Source organism: Berghia stephanieae, chromosome 11 (genome assembly GCF_034508935.2).
Source record: "Berghia stephanieae isolate SIO BIC M18660-M18661 chromosome 11, UCSD_Bste_1.3, whole genome shotgun sequence".
Classification (NCBI taxonomy): domain Eukaryota; kingdom Metazoa; phylum Mollusca; class Gastropoda; order Nudibranchia; family Aeolidiidae; genus Berghia; species Berghia stephanieae.
Window position 1 is genome coordinate 40,757,017 of NC_088370.1, and position 20,262 is coordinate 40,777,278.

The 20,262-nt window shown below is 39.0% G+C and overlaps 2 protein-coding genes across 2 annotated transcripts in view; one reads left to right on the forward strand and one right to left on the reverse strand.

Annotated features, from left to right (window-relative positions):
• LOC144957036 (uncharacterized) overlaps positions 1-20,262 on the reverse strand; it is a 326,762-nt gene that overhangs the window by 171,354 nt on the left and 135,146 nt on the right. The window lies entirely within an intron of this gene.
• The window catches only part of LOC144956427 (uncharacterized), a 125,718-nt gene that overhangs the window by 90,359 nt on the left and 15,097 nt on the right, over positions 1-20,262 (forward strand). The window contains 2 exon segments of the mRNA XM_078886928.1: positions 15,274-15,456; positions 19,932-20,061. Of these exon segments, the coding sequence (XP_078743054.1) occupies positions 15,274-15,456; positions 19,932-20,061 (313 nt within the window).

Below are 20,262 nucleotides of genomic sequence, written 5' to 3' on the forward strand. Positions count from 1 at the left end.
GCGGGGGAGCGACGAAAAGAGAGAGAGAGGGGGGGGGGGGGGCGGAGGGGAGAGAGAGAGAGGGGGGAGGGGGGGGTGCGACGGGGCGGGGGGGGCGACGAAAAGAGAGAGAGAGAGGGGGGGGGGCGGGTGCGACGAAAAGAGAGAGGGGGGGGGGAGCGACGAAAAGAGAGAGGGGGGGGGGCGGGGAAGCGACGAAAAGAGAAAGAGAGGGGGGGGGGGGGGGGGGTGCGAGAAAAGAGAGAGAGAGAGAGAGGGGGGGGGGGGGCGAAAAAAAGAGAAAGAGAATGCATAAAAAAACAAGCAGGTAACAAAAATAATAAATCGATGATGATAATAATGATAATAATAATAATAATAATATTAATAACAACGATAACCATAATCCTATCCCCACCACCCTAAGCGATCATCTTTTCTCGATTATTCTCTCATCGTCGTCGCTGTTGTCGGCTCTGTCCCAATCGTTTTAGCCTTATCAATCCGGCCATCGACATAATTATCGTCAACCCCCCCCCCCCCCCCCCTCCCCACTCCTACATCCTTTCAGCCTCCAAAAACCCGATTCTGGAAACGATTTCGGAAATCCTCACCATCCATCTCCCCTCTCCCCATCTCCCCTCTCCCCATCTCCCCTCTCCCCATCTCCCCTCTCCCCATCTCCCCTCTCCCCATCTCCCCTCTCCCCATCTCCCCTCTCCCCATCTCCCCTCTCCCCTCTCCCCATCTCCCCACACACCTCTCCACCTTCAAGTTACCAGGTAGTCAGAAAGCCGCTAATAGGATTATATTATGGGAGGGGAGACAATGCCACTCTCGCTTATCGCTACTTGGCTGGGGTTTAAATTCCATGGATTATCCCCCTTGCAAGAGGCCCGCGGTCTAATGAGCCGTGCAGGACAAATCGTGGATGGGCCTGGGATGCCAATCCACCAACGTCGACCTTAATTCTCTGTGGATTGGATAGATCCCTTGTCATCCGCACATCATCATCCTTATCCCCGCCCCCTTTTTTTTTTTTTCTTTTCTTCTCATATTAATATTATCGCAACTCACCCCCCCCCCTCTCTCTATATATATATATGTCTATCTGTATGTCTGTCTATCTATCTATCTATCTATCTATCTATCTATCTATCTATATATCTGTCTGTCTATCTCTCTCTCTATCTATCTCTCTGTGGATTGGATAGATCCCTTGTCATCCGCACATCATCATCCTTATCCCCGCCCCCTTTTTTTTTTCTTTTCTTTTCATATTAATATTATCGCAACTCACCCCCCCCTCTCTCTATATGTCTATCTGTATGTCTGTCTATCTATCTATCTATCTATCTATATATCTGTCTGTCTGTCTATCTCTCTATCTATCTATCTATCTATCTATCTATCTATCTGTGGATTGGATAGATCCCTTGTCATCTGCACATCATCATCCTTGTCACCGCCCTTTTTTTTTCTTTTCCTGTTAATATTATCGCTTTCCCCCACTCTCTATGTGTCTATCTGTAAGTCTGTCTATCTATCTATCTATCTATCTATCTATCTATCTATCTATCTATCTATCTATCTATCTATCTATCTATCTATCTATATCTGCAGGTGGGGAACCAAATGGACGCCTGACAATCGATTGGTAGTAAAAGAAATTTAATTATAGTTCCATAATATGGCATGCTGGGAAAATACAGGACAGTTGGCGAAGCGCATAGATCATGGGAAATCTGTGGAAATGCTCTATATAAATGTTCATATTTATTCATATTTTTTATATTGTAAGCAATTTTAAAAGCTTCTAATGTTATTTGTGACTGATCGTTTTTAACGATGGGCAGGAGGTCACTATAACAATGTTAAAGGAAGCCCTTATTCCGTTTGGCTATCAAACTTGTTAATACTTTGTTCATTCCGATATAACACTAGGTTGACGCTATGGGTCACATTTGCTGTAGGTGTTAGTTTATTTCATTTTGTTTATTGATAATGTTATAATCATTTTGGTATCTCCAGTTAATCAGGATCACTGGGTGATCCCATAATGGGCAGGGAGGCACTTACTGTGTCTTCTGTCCCCTTATATCTGTCTTCCAACTCACTCTCTGTCTTTGTCTTGGAATGAGATTACTTGGTTTTGTCCTGGCCGGATACTCTAGCTGAGAGGGAAACAGTCAAATGTATAGTTAGTTTTGGGAGATGATATTTTTTTTCCTTGTAAATCATCTCTGTTATGCATTGTAATATGTTTTCTTTATATTATATACTATTTGTAAAACATTTGAGTTTATTACTCTTAGTGGGGACCTGTGCTTGTGTCTGGATGAGACTTTTAATGATCTCAAACTAAGTACTTTGATAGTGTGCTCTTGGAATCTATACTTGTTTCTTATTTGAACCAATTCCCCTTTGTCTTACCTTTTCATGGGTGCTTTAATTGTAATTCTAGAACTTTTTACTATCCCATTTTCTTCCTTTTTACTGGCGCTGATATGACCTAAATGTGTTGCAAGCGCCGTGAAACCCTTTAAACAAACAAACAATAATCAGGATTACATTTGCTGTAGGCGTCAGTTTATTTCGTTTTGTTTATTGATCATGTTAAAAAATCAATTTGATATCTACAGTTAATCCGTTGCTGGAATTTGATTGGTCAAGAATCCTGACGATTTAATTTCTAGTTCCTTAATTCACGCAGACCAAGATTTTGTTTGTAAATTGGCTTAATCTCTGAAGGCACGTATTTATGCAATGCTTTAAGTCGCCTGGGTGAAGACTCATTAGCGATGAATTTGTTTTCTTTCAATTCATTATATTATCGTCTGCATTGCAGTGTCTGCTGTTGTTGTCACGTCACGAAGAACATTCTCCCACGCCGACCTTAGAATTGTTAGTGTCCTTTCAAATTCCGGGTCATCCGTGGGGTTTCACTTCCTGTCCTTGAATGAAGAGTAGATTTAAATAGGTCATCCGTGTTGCCATTGGAATTAACTGGTCCAAGCCGTCATCTGATGGTCTCTCTCATTTTAGACCTTGGAGTTACCACATGGAGATGTTATGTTGTTGACTGTTGACAATTGATTTACAAAGATCTGATGAAATCCCACTTGGTTGCAATAATTTACAATACTCTTCAACAGTCGTAACGTCACTTCCTTCATAATGGCGCATGGTAACTTAGTAACACTGGCTCTAAACTATCGGAACAATGGCGGACGCCCGTATGAAATGTTTCTCCGGCGAGTATAAAAGCGTTTCCAGAGGAAAAAAAACAACATAAATTTGATCATGTTTTGACTTTTACACATTCTGATCACAAGGCATATGAAAAGGGAATGAAAAGTTCTAGCCAGCATGAAGAATAAAAAGTAATGATTTTCTTTGTTTAGAACCAAGATGGCCGCTGTTGCCGGGCGGCGTGACATCAGACTACTGAATGCTATTGCTTGCTTGCGTATTGACTCCAAACACGTTTCAAAGCATTCGTCGTGTACTTATTAACAAGGTCTGGTTACCCAAATTGTTATGGAATTACACTCCAACCAACGCAATTATAATAATATGTCCATTATTACAACAATTTTAAATCGAGCCCACAATGCGCTTCAACAGTCGTGACGTCACTTCCCTCGTAATGACGCATGGTAACTTAGTAACTGGCTCTAAACTATCGGAACAATGGCGGATGCCCTTATGAAATATTTATGCGACGAGCATAAAAGTGTATCCAGAGGAGAAAAACATCATAAATATGATGTTTTGACTTTTATACATTCTGATCACAAGACATATGAAAAGTTCTAGCCAACACGAAGAATAAAAAGTACCGATTTTCTTTTAGAACCACGGTGGCCGCCGTTGCTGGGCGACGTGATATCAGACTATTGAATCCAATTACGTTCGGGTATCAGACCTGCAAATGTGTGCGAGAAGATTACAACTCTGCCTAACTTTGTAAATAACAAAAACAAAACAAAAACAGACAGACAAACAACAGAAAAACAAAAAGAAGACCCCCCCCCCCCCCCCCAAAAAAAAATTTAAAAAAAACCCCCAAATAAATCACTTTTGAAAATGGCCAGAAAACTCGACTTTTAAGTTTGGATAGATTAACATGACTCTCAAAAATATGAAAAGCATTCAAAAGCATAAAAATGTCGAAAAGGGATTTACCTTTTTGTTCCTTTTTTTTTTTTTTTCTTGTTTGAGGCTTTTTGACTTTTTTCTTCTATTTTTACCTCCTCCTCCCCCCCCCCCCCCCCCCCCCTTAATTGGGGCTTCTTTTTTCTTAGCCATAAAGTTATCGGTAAGGGTGTGAAGTAAAATGCGTTTGTTTTGTTTTGTTTTGGCTGTAAGGACAAACAATGTGTTTAGATTAAGGTTGTGATGGGGGAGTAGTTAGTGTTGTTGATGTTGTCCAACCAATTTGATTATGTATCAGGGGGGATAATCTCGTTACCTCCAATTTTCCTTCAATTTTAATCCGATTGATGAACCCTTTTGCAGACAATAAATACTAACACTGACAATTGGAATAATAATATTATTAATATAATCTGAATTCGATCGAGGTTGAATGCCAACGTTATATAATTATAGAACAGAAAAGTGAGTGGAGCAGGCACTTATGTTGGTAACAACAAGATATGAAGTGAGTAGAAAAGTGCCAGAAGACAATAGAGAATAAAAAAATTTTTCGCGGCGGTGGTGGGGTTTGAACCTGCGACCTTATTGGTACGACAACTCCGCCTGGCAGGTGAGAGCGTGGCTCTACCGTGTGAGCTATCCACGAACACAAAAATATTCGTTTCAAACCCAAAGTCATTTCTAGATCCCTCTCTCACCCACTTCTTGAGATCGCCGATTCGTTCGCCACCATCGCGAAGTAATTTTGACCAGCAGTTAAGCTTAATAGCCAATATTCTCATCACAAACATATAACATAGAAACGATTGAGACATTGAGTATGCTCCGGTGTATGGGGTGAATTTTTAATTCAGAAAAGTGAGTGGAGCAGGCACTTATGTTGGTAACAACAAGATATGAAGTGAGTAGAAAAGTGCCAGAAGACAATAGAGAATAAAAATTTTTTCGCGGCGGTGGTGGGGTTTGAACCTGCGACCTTATTGGTACGACAACTCCGCCTGGCAGGTGAGAGCGTGGCTCTACCGTGTGAGCTATCCACGAACACAAAAATATTCGTTTCAAACCCAAAGTCATTTCTAGATCCCTCTCTCACCCACTTCTTGAGATCGCCGATTCGTTCGCCACCATCGCGAAGTAATTTTGACCAGCAGTTAAGCTTAATAGCCAATATTCTCATCACAAACATATAACATAGAAACGATTGAGACATTGAGTATGCTCCGGTGTATGGGGTGAATTTTTAATTCAGAAAAGTGAGTGGAGCAGGCACTTATGTTGGTAACAACAAGATATGAAGTGAGTAGAAAAGTGCCAGAAGACAATAGAGAATAAAAAATTTTTTTTTTTATTCTCTATTGTCTTCTGGCACTTTTCTACTCACTTCATATCTTGTTGTTACCAACATAAGTGCCTGCTCCACTCACTTTTCTGAATTAAAAATTCACCCCATACACCGGAGCATACTCAATGTCTCAATCGTTTCTATGTTATATGTTTGTGATGAGAATATTGGCTATTAAGCTTAACTGCTGGTCAAAATTACTTCGCGATGGTGGCGAACGAATCGGCGATCTCAAGAAGTGGGTGAGAGAGGGATCTAGAAATGACTTTGGGTTTGAAACGAATATTTTTGTGTTCGTGGATAGCTCACACGGTAGAGCCACGCTCTCACCTGCCAGGCGGAGTTGTCGTACCAATAAGGTCGCAGGTTCAAACCCCACCACCGCCGCGAAAAAATTTTTTATTCTCTATTGTCTTCTGGCACTTTTCTACTCACTTCATAATTATAGTAGTACAGAGCTGTCCCCTTCACAAATCCTTATAAGGTTTTTCAAATCCCATTCTTTTCCCTGTATCTGTATCTGTATATAAATAAATAATAAATAGCATAAGATAAAATAAAATTCCCTTTATTCGTCCCATAGAAGAAATTTGTCTGCTCTAGGGTCTATTCCTAGGGAAGACTGGAATAACCCAGGCGTCAGCCGCAGTGCAGTGCCGTAAATTGAGCTAGGGCGAGGCGACTTGCTCAAGGCCACACAGCGCAGCGGCGGGTGATCGAACTCGGTACCTTTCGGGTACGAAGCAAAGACCGTACCGCTGAGCCACGCTGCTTCTATATGTTACGTCAGCCGATCTCAACGATGAGTATTATTCTGAAGGCATCCAGTATTCTCCGAAAAACAAAGCTTTACTTGCACTGCCCAGGAGGCGAAAAAAAAATTAAAAACTTGAGCTTTTATATAGTGCAGTATCCACTAAACGTCGCTTTACTGGGGGTCCCTGGTCAACAGCAACACATAACATGTAGGACGGGACATGACGCCTGTCAGGCAATATTACATTATTTTTTCGGACAGGGACAAAAACGTTGTTAACGGCCACACCTAAGTACGGTGAGAAAATGTGAGTAAAGAGCCTTTTCCAAGGACTCAACTATGCGCCTAGCGAGGCTCTAACCCAGGACCTTGCGATCCGAAAGCGAGTGTCATACCACTAGACCCCGTAGTTGCACGAAAAAGTAGCTTTAATTTATAGATTTACAAGTGATGGTGAGGGTGTTTGGTGAGTTCATTATTCCAATCCTGGATGGCTATGTGGTCTAGTGGTGTGACACTCGCCTTTGGATTGGAAGGTACTGATTTCGAGTCCCGCTCTGTGCGGAGCATAGTTGAGTCCTGGGAAAGGGCTCTTTAATCACATTCACTCGCAGTGAAAAACAAAACAAAACAAATTAATTTTTTTTTAAACACGTATTTAAATTTTTTGCCGGAAAATTTGTCCTTCAAATATCGATCGATTCAATTATTTTTTAAGATAAAAAGACCCCCATCTTGCCAAAAACACTCAAACCTGGTAGTTCCTATATTATATCAGATGAGCAAATCCCCGATATATCAGATGAGCAAATCCACTATTCCCCTGATATATCAGCTGAGCAAATCCACTTCTCCACACTGAGCAGGTTACCAAATAAGGCAAAGAACTGTTTAGTCCTCGGCGATAACAGTATTCCTACCCACCCCCCCCCCCCCAACCCCCACCCCGCCTCCAACCCTCCTTCTCCATCCATCTTCTTCCTCTAGAAATCATCACTGCACCGGATGAGTTATAGGCAAGTTGTATAAACCCGGTAACAAGTTGAAATGACAACAAAACAGGGTGTTTATCTGGCTGTACGTAAAGTGGATTAAATCTCATTACCGTAATCCGTCCAATGGATTTCACATTTCATCCTTGTCAATAATAATATGTTGTTGTTTTTGTCGATGATCTGAATGAATAAATTGAATGATGGGGAGATGGTATCTTATGATGTTATAATTAGGGGGTGGGGTTAGTGATAATTAATGATATATATAAGCACCGATCATACTTCATTTCTCACTCTGACAGAGATCGGTGGTGGATGCTTCAGCACTTGGTGTGCAAACGGAAACACAACAAGGATACCTTATCGTCTACCAGTTGCAGAGATTTCATTCTAGTGCCGCTGGTGTATAAATGAAACGATATTGACGTCTTTCAATTCAGCTCTTTGTTATTGTTTTTAGACAGCCCACTGTGGTGATTACTTCTCACAAAAGTATATCAATCAGACTTTATATATAAACGTTCAAGGTTACGCATAGTTGTGTGTTTGGTACGTTATATCCGGCTGGCGGATGTTATGAGTATTTTACTTAAACGCAAGGCATCAATATTTAAGTTTTGTTTGTTTGGTGCGTTATATCCGGCTGGCGGATGTTATGAGTATTTTACCTAAACGCATATCATCAGTAAATAGTTTTTTACCCAAACTCACAGAATCAATAGATGTGGCTTCTCGTGTCCGGATTTCCTTTTTTTTTTTTTTGTGGCATTTCGTAGCGTGGCTTTCTTGGTTTAACATTATTATGCCTTACTGAATTGCCTTGCGCTGGTGTGGTGCACACAGTCCTCGGCCTCGGCCCCAGAGCTTCAGCCTTTCTTCCTCGTTTCTTATGTGACTGATCCGCTCCCCCCAGAATTTATGTTCGTGTCGCCTGCTGTAATTCTTCCAACGTCTATCAAGTTGTGGATTGAAATTTAGCTCCTAGTTAACGGTCTTTTTTTTTTTTTTTTTTGACAATTATTTCCCGGTGTTTACTTGTTTAGAAAAATACAAGTGGAGCTAAGTTTGGCGGTGATTGGATTTTGTCGAATATTTGTGTGTTTGTTTGACATAAGCATTCGTGGGTAGGGCAAAAGGGCTATAATTAATGTGACTTTTAACATGTCTGAAAGTGGAGGCTATAATTCAATGGATTTATTGGGTATGACCAAGGGGAAGGCATACGAAGGACTCAGGATTGAACAACATATGATTGGCCAAAATGGTAAGGGATAAATAAGTTCTGCATTTATGGCATTTCATAATGCAGTTGTAGCTGGCGTAAGGATGCTGATGATAATGATCGTGATGATGATGATTATTATGGTGATGATGATGATGATGATGATGATGATGATGATGATGATGATGATGATGATGATGATGATAATTGAGCTTTGAGATTTTCTATAGCGCAATATCCACTAAATGTGCTCAAATCGCTTTACAAGGAGTCCCTGGCTATCGGCAACATTTAACATTCAGGACGGGGCATGACGCCTGTTAGGCGAGATTACATTTATTCCGACAGAGACAAAGCTGTTAAAGGCCAGGTACTCATTTTATACATGAGTACGGTGAGAGAATGTGAATACAGAGCCTTTTCCAAGTACTCAACTATGCGCCGAGTGAGGCTCCGACCCAGGACCTTCCGATCCGAAAACGAGATGTCATCCCACAACTTGTGTGTAACCACGAACTTTTATAGTCTGGATAATACAGTTGAGTGGGAATTACTCATAAACGTGGATGGCAAAAAAAAAAAACAATAACAAAGTCCCGAGTGACGTCATCTTCGTTCTATCTGTATGTGTGTGTGTGTGTGTGTGTGTGCGTGTGTGTGTATGTGTCTTTGTGTGTGTGTGTGCGTGTGTGTGTATGTGTCTTTGTGTGTGTGTGCGTGTGTGTGTATGTGTCTTTGTGTGTGTGTGTGTGTCTTTGTGTGTGTGTGTGTGCGTGTGTGTGTATGTGTCTTTGTGTGTGTGTGTGCGTGTGTGTGTATGTGTCTTTGTGTGTATATGTCTTTGTGTGTGTGTGTGTGCGTGTGTGTGTATGTGTCTTTGTGTGTGTGTGCGTGTGTGTATGTGTCTTTGTGTTTGTGTGTGTGTGCGTGTGTGTGTATGTGTCTTTGTGTGTGTGTGTGTGCGTGTGTGTGTATGTGTCTTTGTGTGTGTGTGTGTGCGTGTGTGTGTATGTGTCTTTGTGTGTGTGTGTGTCTTTGTGTGTGCGTGTGTGTGTATGTGTCTTTGTGTGTGTGTGTGTCTTTGTGTGTGCGTGTGTGTGTATGTGTCTTTGTGTGTGTGTGTGTCTTTGTGTGTGTGTGTGTGCGTGTGTGTGTATGTGTCTTTGTGTGTGTGTGTGCGTGTGTGTGTGTATGTGTCTTTGTGTGTGTGTGTCACTATTTGTCATGTTTTACCCAATGGAACTAATGAACCTATTGGTTTTTTTGAAAAAAAAATAATCATGGTATAGAAGGAAAGAAATTGACATCACTCAGGTCTTTGTTTTTGTTTTAAGACAGCCATTTGGATGATTCGTTCTCACTCAGACTATAAACGTTAATGGTTACACATAGTTTTTGTGTGTATTGGTATGTTTAATCAGGCTGGCGGGTGTTGTGAGTATGTTACCTAAACGCATAGCATCAATAGGCCAATTGGATTCAATAGTCGGATGTCACCCAGCAACGGCGGCCATTGTGGTTCTAAAAGAAAATCGGTACTTTTTAATCTTCATGCTGGCTCGAACTTTTCATATGATCAGAATGTGTAAAAGTCAAAACATGATCAAATTTATAACGTTTTTTTTTCCTTCTGGATACGCTTTTATGCTCGTCGGAGAACTATTTCATAAGGGCGTCCGCCATTGTTCCGATAGTTTAGAGCCAGTTACTAAGTTATCATGCGTCATTACGAGGGAAGTGACGTCACGACTGTTGAAGAGTATTGATCGTCTTTACAATACAAAAAAAGCACCTGGTAGTTTTTATCACAGAGTGCGACCTGACATCTTCGATGGGCAATCATTAGATAAGGGATGAGATTGCCTGGCCAGGCCTCGTTGCCGCACCGAAGGTGGCGCTAATCCCCCGTGGTGTTCAATAATCCCCTCTTTGCCATCTCCAATGGTTGGTCCGCACACCAGTCGCATCGAGCCAGTCTCTAATCCAATTAATTAAACAAAAAAAAAAATCGACATTAAATCTAATGGGATTATGTAGCTCTTTTATTGGGTATTTCATCATCGTTATCGTTCGTCGTCGTTTTCATCATTTTTATCAACACCATAATGACCATCATCAGTCATCATCATTTAACATCATCATCACCACCACCTTCTTCATACCCCAACTAACATCCAAAGCTCCTATACATTATCGATATATTATAATCGATCCGCGGTATCGGTTTAAGTAGTAGCTAATAACAACCAGCGAGCCTAACACCTAATACCGAATCATATCGAGTACCTGCGTGCCTCTGGGGGATTTTACATTTCGTGTTCTTAATATCAGATTGGATTTTTTTCCCTCCCCCCGATAGTGTATTTATTCCTTATTCCACGTTCTTTTATCTAGCCGGCAGGATTAGATCTATAATTGACCCCAAGGGTTTTCGTTCTTGTTAACGCGTGAAGACACCACCCGTCCCCGTCCCCGTGTCCGTGGACGTCCCATTTTACAGGTGTGGTAAGACTCGCCTATAGGATGTACCACCACGGCTTCATTATCCCCGCACGAATACGATTATTCCACATATCGGCTCATCCGATTATCGTGTCATTTCCGGATATTTAAACAAAAAGTGGGATGGGCACGAAATCGCACTCGTTGTCACGATACGGGATGGGTGGGGTTAGTACGTTTCGATACTGGATATCTTTGAGGTTTTATGATTTTTTCCCCCTTTTAATTTGAAAGAGAAGATTGAGAGTTACAAAAAGTGGGATAGGAAGAGGAGGTGGAGAAGATGAGATAGAAGAGGATAAGAAAAGAAAAGAAAAAAGAAAAAAAAAAAACAAGATGAGGAGGAGAAGAGTTTATTTTGAAGTACTTTCTGTTCCTTCCGAATATTGAAGATTTAGAAAGAGGTGAAGGATAGTTACAAAATGAAGAGCAAGAGGGAGAGAGGGATCTGGAGGAGAAGGAGGAGGAGGAGGCGGAAGAGGATGAAAGAAAAAGAAATCGAGATGGGAAAGTGATCGAGGAGCCAAGGAGTGTTATATTATAAGTGCTTTCTGTTCCATCTGAATGTCGAACATTTCCTTTCTGAGGTGAAATGAGTACATAAGCGTACGTAAGCCTTTTTCGTGATAAAACTTTATAGTGCAAGCAAATTTTGTTTTTGTTTTGGTTGTTTTTGTTTTGTTTTTGTTTTTTTGTTTTGTTGTTTTTATTTGTTTGTTTGTTTGGTTGGTTTTTTTGTTTTTGTTTTTTTGGTGTTTTTTTTTTTTTTTTTTTTTTTTGGGGGGGGGGGTGGGATTGTTTATTTTTTGGGGTTTTTTTTGTGTTTTTTTATGGGGGAAGGGGGCAGAGTGAGAAAGGGGTCTGTTTATTTGGGGGGGGGGGGGGTCTTTTTGTTTTTGATTTTGTTTTGTTTTTCTTGGTGTTTTGTTATCCAGCCACATTTTCCTTCGTCTTCCTTTATCTTCTTCTTCTTTGATCTTCCACCGTACCTTGCATGACTGTCTTGCACAAGCTGTCACGCCTGACCAGATGTCCAAAACCATCCAAGCTTCCGTCTTTTAACCATTCGCAAGCAAGCAACGGTTCCTGTCTTCCCGTTAGATTTTCCACATCTTCATGAACCTCCTTATTAGTTTTGTCTTCCAGATATGACACTCGTAGGATTTTCCTGTAACTCCTGCTCTCGAACACATTGATTCGCCTCTCTAGGTCCGCGTTCATTGTCCAGGCTTCACAAGTGACGAGATAGTTAGACTTTAGTCTATGGCATCGGGTGCAAGAAAACAAAAAAACCGGAAAAGAAGCCCGTAGTCCCGAAATTATAAATAATGCAAATTTGAAATTTTACCACAATAAGAGCAATTTATGTAAGTACTCAATTTTTTCAAGAAAATATTATGTTGGAAATTTTGACATCTACTATTCTTTAAACAAACACACAACATTTTTGCCCGAATATTTGGGACGGGATTCTCAAATTTGGATGTAGTCTGTCGATCATATAGTAGCACATAAGTGACCTGTACAGTCTAAATTTTGATTGAAAGCTCATCTGGCTTTTCCAAATCTAGTTGAGTATCGCCATTACCGCCGTCGCCATGCATATCCTTGATTTACTTCTGTTACACTCGTTTCAATCCTCGGTCACCAACACTCCCAAGATACTTGAAGGTATAACCTGTTGCAGGGTCTCGTCGTTTAGGGTGAATTACATATTAGCTTTGACATCACCTCGGCTATTGACTAGAATCTGCGATATATCTGCGTTGATTTCCATACCGTGCTTACCGTGAGTTTCTAGCGAAAACTAAAAACAAGATGCAAGTTTGGAAAATTTTGATATCATAATTTTTAAAACAATTTTGGTATATTATATAACCGACATAGTTTCTATCCATTAAAGGATTTTAAAATTAAACTTTGCAAGTATTAACTTAAGGTTTTGTTTTTGTAACTTGTAAAATTTCGGATTGTTCTCTGTATCGAAGCAGCGGCATACTTTTTCAAGGTTTTTTTTCTTTGTTGTTTTTTTTTTATGTTTCTTCTCACACCCTATAATATGTAACGAGTTGTTTTGACAAAATTGGGGGACTTTTGAGGGGAAAAATTGCTTACATTTTGTTTACCACTTCACACGCGATTTGTTGTTGTTGTTGTTGTCGTTGTTGTGGTTATTGTTGCTGTTGTTGTTGTTGTGGTGGTTATTATTGTTGTTGCTGTTGTTGTTGTTGTGGTTATTGTTGTTTGTGTTGTTGTCGTTGTTGTGTTATGTTGCTGTTGTTGTTGTTGTGTGGTTATTGTTGTTGTTGCTGTTGTTGTTGTTGTTGTGGTTATTGTTGTTGTTGTGGTTATTGTTGTTGTTGTTGTTGTTGTCGTTGTTGTGGTTATTGTTGTTGTTGCTGTTGTTGTTGTTGTGGTTATTGTTGTTGTTATTGTTGTTGTTGTTGTGGTTATTGTTGTTGTTATTGTTGTTATTGTTCTTGCTGCTGCAGCTGCTTTTGTTTTTGTTTTTTTTTGTTTTGTTTTTCAGTGTTCTTTCCATTGTTTTGTTTTTTTTTTAATTTGATATATACCCCCCCCCCTCCCTCCTCTTTCACCGCATGAGTGAATCATGAATAACGTTAAAACACACTAGGCTATAGGATAAAACGTTTTCGTAACTCTTGCAATTTATTTCTTGAAACGGAAACTTCCTTGCAATCCGTATTCCGTCGTGACTATCACGATTACAATAATTTCGTTGTTTTTTTGTTGTTGTTTTTTTTTTTGTAGTTCTGTTGTTTGTTTTGTTTTTTTTTTTCAACGAATTTCCAAAAACAAACGTTAATTTCGACTCAGTCTTCAAGTCTTATTATTGGTCTTATGGCTTAAATCTTTGAAAATCGACGGAGCTGAAGTATTTGAGGGGGCAGAATAGAATTAGGGAGTGGCCGATACGAGCGCGAGCTTCATTTTTTTAGTAGCTACTTAACTAAAACCTTAATGCGATTATATTATACATCCTCCCTTTCTCTTCTTCCCCCACCCCCCCCCCCCCCCACTCACCACCTTTCCACTTTCCACTCAACCCCCCCCCCCTCCCCAGAACAAAGCTGCTAGGCACAGCTCAGACTGACAAGACCAATCAAATCTGGTTATAGGACGATTTTAGCGATTTAGGTTTTCATAAAGACAATAAATGTTGTTTGTTTGTTTTTTGTTTTGTTTCGTTTTGTTTTGGGTTTTTTTTTTTTTTTGTTTTTTTTTGTTTTTTTTTTTTTTTTCTTTTTTGTTTTTATTTTTATTATTATTATTTTAAAAAATATATTTTTCTTTTGTTTGGGGGGTAGGGCTGTTATAGGAGGTGGGAGGGGAGGAAGAAAGTGTATGGCGTGTGCGTGTGTTTGTGTGGTGTGTGCTTGTGTGTGTGTGTGTGTGTGTGGAGACGGGAGGGGGTTTGAGGTGGTCTGGGATATCGTTTCCGTGATAAATTAATTAAAATAAGAAAATTGATTAAAATATTGAAATTATAATCATGACATCTTTTTCAAATGACGCATCATCACAAAGTGTGATTAGCATTAGCATTCGTTGTGTTTCCATTTCACTTAAGCTGTTACCATATTATTATAGTTGGTGATGGTGATAATACTAAATTGAATTATGCCTCCGGCACTCTCGGGGAATAAACCGGAAGTAGACAACGCCCATTTTTGGTGAAAGTCTTGGACGAGGCGGAGCTGATCGTGATGGAGTCTTCAGGTTTTAGCATTGAGAAGGCGGGGGAGGGGAATTTTGGAGCCTGGGGGTGGGGGGAGGGGGGGTGTAGGGTTGTAAGGAAGGAGGGAAGGGGAAGAGTAAGGCGACTTTAGTAGAAATAGTCTAATTGTTTTACAAATTGTTTATTTTACGAGCTTTAAAAGAAAAAAGAGACGCGGACTATTATTGGTTTTGTTAATTAGTGTTTTGTTTTTTGTGCGGCTATCTTGTCTAGTGGTTTGACACTCGCTTTCGGGTCGGAAGGTCCTGGGTTCGAGCCTCGCTCGGCGCATAGTTGGGTCCTTGGAAAAGACTCTTTAATCACATTCTCTCACCGTGCTCAGTGTTGTCTCTGTCTATAATAATAATAATAATAATAATAATAATAATAAATAATAAAATATAATATAATAAATAATATAATGATAATAATAAAATAATAATAATATGATAATAATAATAAAATAATAATAATAATATGGTGATGATGATGATGATGATGATGATAATAATAATAATAATAATAGTAATACTAACAATATGATGCTGATGGTTTGTGTTTTTTCTGTCTTGCCAGATTGCCGATCTCTTCCCATCCACTGCATCATCGAACAAGCGACGTCCAGTCCAGAGGAGATGGCGGACGACCTGCCGGTGGATACCTACGCCATCCTGCCCGGATCGACTCCGTTCTCGGATATCGTCCGGGCGTCCCTGCTCAGACTCGGCTATTCCAACGCAGAGGCAGACTCGGCCACTGGTAAGTCTTAGGGTTAGGTTCCATAGTATCTTTCACTGCACAATACAGTGTGGAGCCATTACAGTGAATGAGGTCCTTTTCTCATTTTGGTCCGTCTGTATGGAACACCATTCCACAGAGCATCCGAGAATTCAAATCATTGTCTGTTCTCAAGAAATGTTTGAAAACATTTTTTTTTTTTTTTTTGATGTCATGTACTTTCTATATTATTTCGTGTTGGATGTAATTTAAAGCGCCAAGAGCCTCATTGTTGAGGATACCGTGCGCTCTATAAGAGTCTATTATTGATATTATTATTATTATTATTATTATTATTATTATTATTATTATTATTATTATTATTATTATTAATATTATATGTATTATTATTATATAATATTATTATAATAATTAAATAATAATAATAATAATAATAATAATTATAATAATAATTATAATAATAATAATAAATGGCTCTGTGGTGGTTCTGAATTGACAGTATATTCTCCATTTAATGCAAATTTCGGTTGTCGACAACCCGGGCCAAATACGTAGCAAGAGCCATTCGGCCCATGGAACCGGAGTTTATCCCGGTATTATTAATAATTATGGGTAACAAAAAATTTGGTCACGGACAGGTCGTTCTAATTCAGATATTCCGATTAAATAGCGTTCCTATTTGATACGCCTGCCTAGCAATGATTGATTGATACTCCGAAATGTCCATTTCAGTCGATGCTCATCACCTTACACCCCCCCCCCCCCCCTTTTTTTTTTTTTTTTTGTCATTTTTTTAAAAAATTTATTTTTGTTTTGTTTTGGTCATGGCAAGTTCTCCGAAAGCCATTTACTTACTCATTCACACATGGTTTGAATTGCGTTCTACGTAAAATGATGTGTATTCAGGGGCGTGGCTACATTGGTTGATTTGGTGCCTGGCACCGCTTCCATCTTTTAAACATGGATTATAGCATTTATTTTAAAAACTAATTAAAACTGAGAAATGGTATATACCGCCTCTTACTTGTTTGAGTAAGTCTTTTCTTTATTTTTTTTTCTTTTGTATTTACAAATATAGCACGTTTTAAGTTATTTTTTCTTCTTCTGATTCTGGCACCATCCTATACTTTAAGCATGCCACGCCACTGTGTGTATATATACTATTATTATAGATGATATTGTTATGCATTCCGTTATTACATTACAATAATAATAATATAATAAATATAATAATAATAATAATAATAATAATATATATATAAAAATATTATGCATCCCAAAAAGGAAATTTTTTGTACAGACGTGTTATAATTTACACATAAGATAAAAATACAATGGAAATAGGATGTATATATATAAAAAAGGAGCAGCTCTATAACCAGAGACTGCGCTTTATAATATGAATAATTTCAACACTGTAAAATAGTTAAAACTGTCACTATAAATTGAAAATTGAAAAGATTGCAAAACAAATAAATTAATAAATTAATATTTATATTTTTAAAAAGTAAAAATGAGAAATAATTGTATAAAATGATTATTGCTTGCTGTTATAAAGCCTAATACTGGACGGCAGAAAAGATTTTCGGTGTCTCTCTGTTTTCGTTGAAATAGAGAAAGGGCGACCACTTCTTTCTGACATAATAATTGATGGTCTTAGTGGATGATACTGGTCATTTAATATTTTAGTTATTTTATTTATACAAAATTTCTCGCATAAAAGATCTACATCGTCAACATCATTTATATAGCGTTTAATGGATTTTTTAATATTTGAATTTATTTTGTTCCTTTCCACTGCTAAGCAATTGCCTCCCCAAGCTGTTATACAAAATGACAAAACACTTTCGATTACTGCTCTATAAAATAATGTGCAGAGGGTTTTATCTATTCTAAACTGAGAGAGTTTCGATAAAAATATGTACGTCTGCACATCTTATGCCTAATTATTTTCAAGTGTTCATCCCACTTGAGCCTGTCATCAATCGTTACACCAAGGTATTTGTAGTGAGGAACTCGCTGGACGAATTGGTCCTTTAATTTTAACGGTTCTATCGGTTCCTTCACTCTCCTAAAGTCAATCACTAGCTCCTTTGTCTTGCTTATGTTAAGCTCTAGGTGGTGGGCATCACACCAAGACACAAATCTATCAATTTCTTGCCTATAAGCCACTTCGTTGCCATTTGTTATGAGGCCTTGAAGAGCGATGTCATCTGCAAACTTTATTAAAGGTACACTCAGGTTTTGACTTCTACAGTCATTCGTGTATATTGTGAATAATACAGGGGACAATACACAACCTTGAGGAGCGCCAGTATTTGTAGTTATACAGGAAGATTTGTTTTGCCCTAATTGAACATATTGTGCTCTCTCCGTAAGAAATTCGAGCACCCAAGCAATTATATACTTGTTTAAATTCAGACTAGTCAATTTTTGAACAACCAACTGAGGTTGCATTGTATTGAACGCTGAAGAAAAATCTGCAAAAAGCAATCTGCAATAGCTCCTAGCGTGATCTAGATGCCTGTAGATGTTGTTTGTAAACAGCAAAATGGCATCCTCTACGCCACGTCCTGGTTTGTAAGCAAATTGATGACTATCACTCAATGGCATAAACTGATTCCTAATTTTAACAAGAACAAGTTTTTCTAAAGATTTCATGACTATTGAAGTCAGTGCAACAGGTCTGAGATCGTTCATAGTTTCAAGTTTTTCTTTTTTTGGAACAGGAATAATTTTCGAAGTTTTCCAAATTTCAGGGATTGAAACGCATTGGAGGGACCAGTTAAAAATATGTGTATAAATGGGGGAAAGCTGGTGGGCACATTCTTTTAATAGTTTTCCTTTCAATCCATCCGGCCCAGCAGCCTTCCTCTCGTTTAGTTTCGAAAATACGAATCTCGTTTCCTCTTCACTGACCTCAACAGCCATTTCATCTTCCAAAGCCCTGTCTAATTTATGTTTTTCATTTTCAATATCAAATTTGTTTGCTGTGTCGAAACGTGAATAAAATTTATTTAAAGTTTCAATTTCGATATCTTCTGATATAATCAGGGCTTTGGATTATAGTTCACAGCAGTTTTAAGCCCCCGCCACGTGTCCCGTATATCCCCAGAAGAAAAGCATTTTTCAATTTTATTTTTGTCCTTGTCTCTACAACTAGATATTACCCTCTTTATCTCTTTTTGTTTTGTTTTCAGATCTTTTTTGTTTCCACTAGTATAGAGAGTTTTCTTTTGGTTCAATAAAAGTTTTAGATCTTTTGTTATCCAAGGCTTGTTGTTAGGATAATATTTTATTTCTTTTTTACAAGACACTAGCTGTTCACAGAATTTTAAATACTCACTCACACAGTCATTCAGCTCATCCACACTATCACATGATTCGATAAAAACATTCCAGTCAGTGCATTCAAAACAACCACGCAAATCTTCACACACACTTCCGTTCCAGATCTGTACACTTTTCTTTACTGGTTTTACACGTTTAAAAACAGGGCGGTAGGTGGGAAGTAGCAAGAGCATGCAGTGGTCAGATAAACCTAATGGGGCACGGGGTAAACATTTATAACTATTTTTAATATTACACAGGAATAAATCTAATGTTTTTTTGTCCCTTGTCTCGCAGTCCACGTATTGATGAAGTCCCGGGAGAGTAAAATCGTTACATTGGTTAAAATCGCCAGTGACCATCAATACGGCATCGGGTGACTTAATTTGAATGTCCTGTATTTCTTTCCTCAAAATATTTTTCGCTGTGGTGTTGTCTGATGATGGTGGAATGTAGACGTTGATGATGATGACATGAGTATATTCCCAGGGTAGATAATATGGTCGTGACGAAACAGTAATAAATTCAATATAATCGTCACAATACATTTTCTTTATCTGACAGTTATTGGGGTGGCACCATTTGTTGTTAATATATGTGCACACCCCACCCCCAGTTCGTTTATTTACATTAGTCCGATCTCCTCGAAATAGTGAATATTGTTCAACGTCCCTTGACTTTGATAAAGACAACAAACCAAACCCTATGATCACAATACTGTTCAATTGAAGAAGTGTCAATTTGAACCTAATCAGTCAATTTAATTATTCTAATATGAATAGGGGAGAGGGGGGGGGGCGAAGTGGCCGAGTTAAGGTAATGCACTGTGACCTGGAAGGTCCCGGATTCGAGCCCCCACTTCAGGCACTTTCGTTTTTTTTTCCTTGGGCAAGAATATTAACCCCCAATTTGCTCACTTTGAACAACATTGGTGATTCCTGTTGACATCAGACATCTTGTTTGATGAATTATCTATAATCCTTCATGGAATGCCTAGGCGACGATATCTTATGATGTCTTGGCGGAAGGGCATTTTTTTTTTTATATGAACTATAATTGCTATTATATATAAGCATCGCCAAGCCTCTTTGCCTTCATCTCTCCCTCTTACCTCCTTGTTTTTTGTGTGTTTATTTTCTTCTTGTTCTTCGTGACCATTCTTTTAGGCGGCATACAGCTGAAGAACTGGCGCCCTCTGTCCTTTGACGTCATCACGGACCGTCCAGACACTCGGACTGTGGAGGAAATGTTAGGGGAGATAACTAGCGTGGCCACACTTCTTATCCGGATGTATAGGTAGGTACCAATGTGTGGTTCTGAATTGACAATATTTATGTTCTCCATTTAAAGCAATTGTCGACAACCCGGGCCAAATACTTAGCAAGTATTCTTCAGAGCCATTAGGCCCATGGAGCCGGAGTTTATCCCGGTTTCTATAGCGTGAAACGGACAGTAGCAATTTCTTGCTACCCTTTTGATAGGACGCTGCGCTAGTCT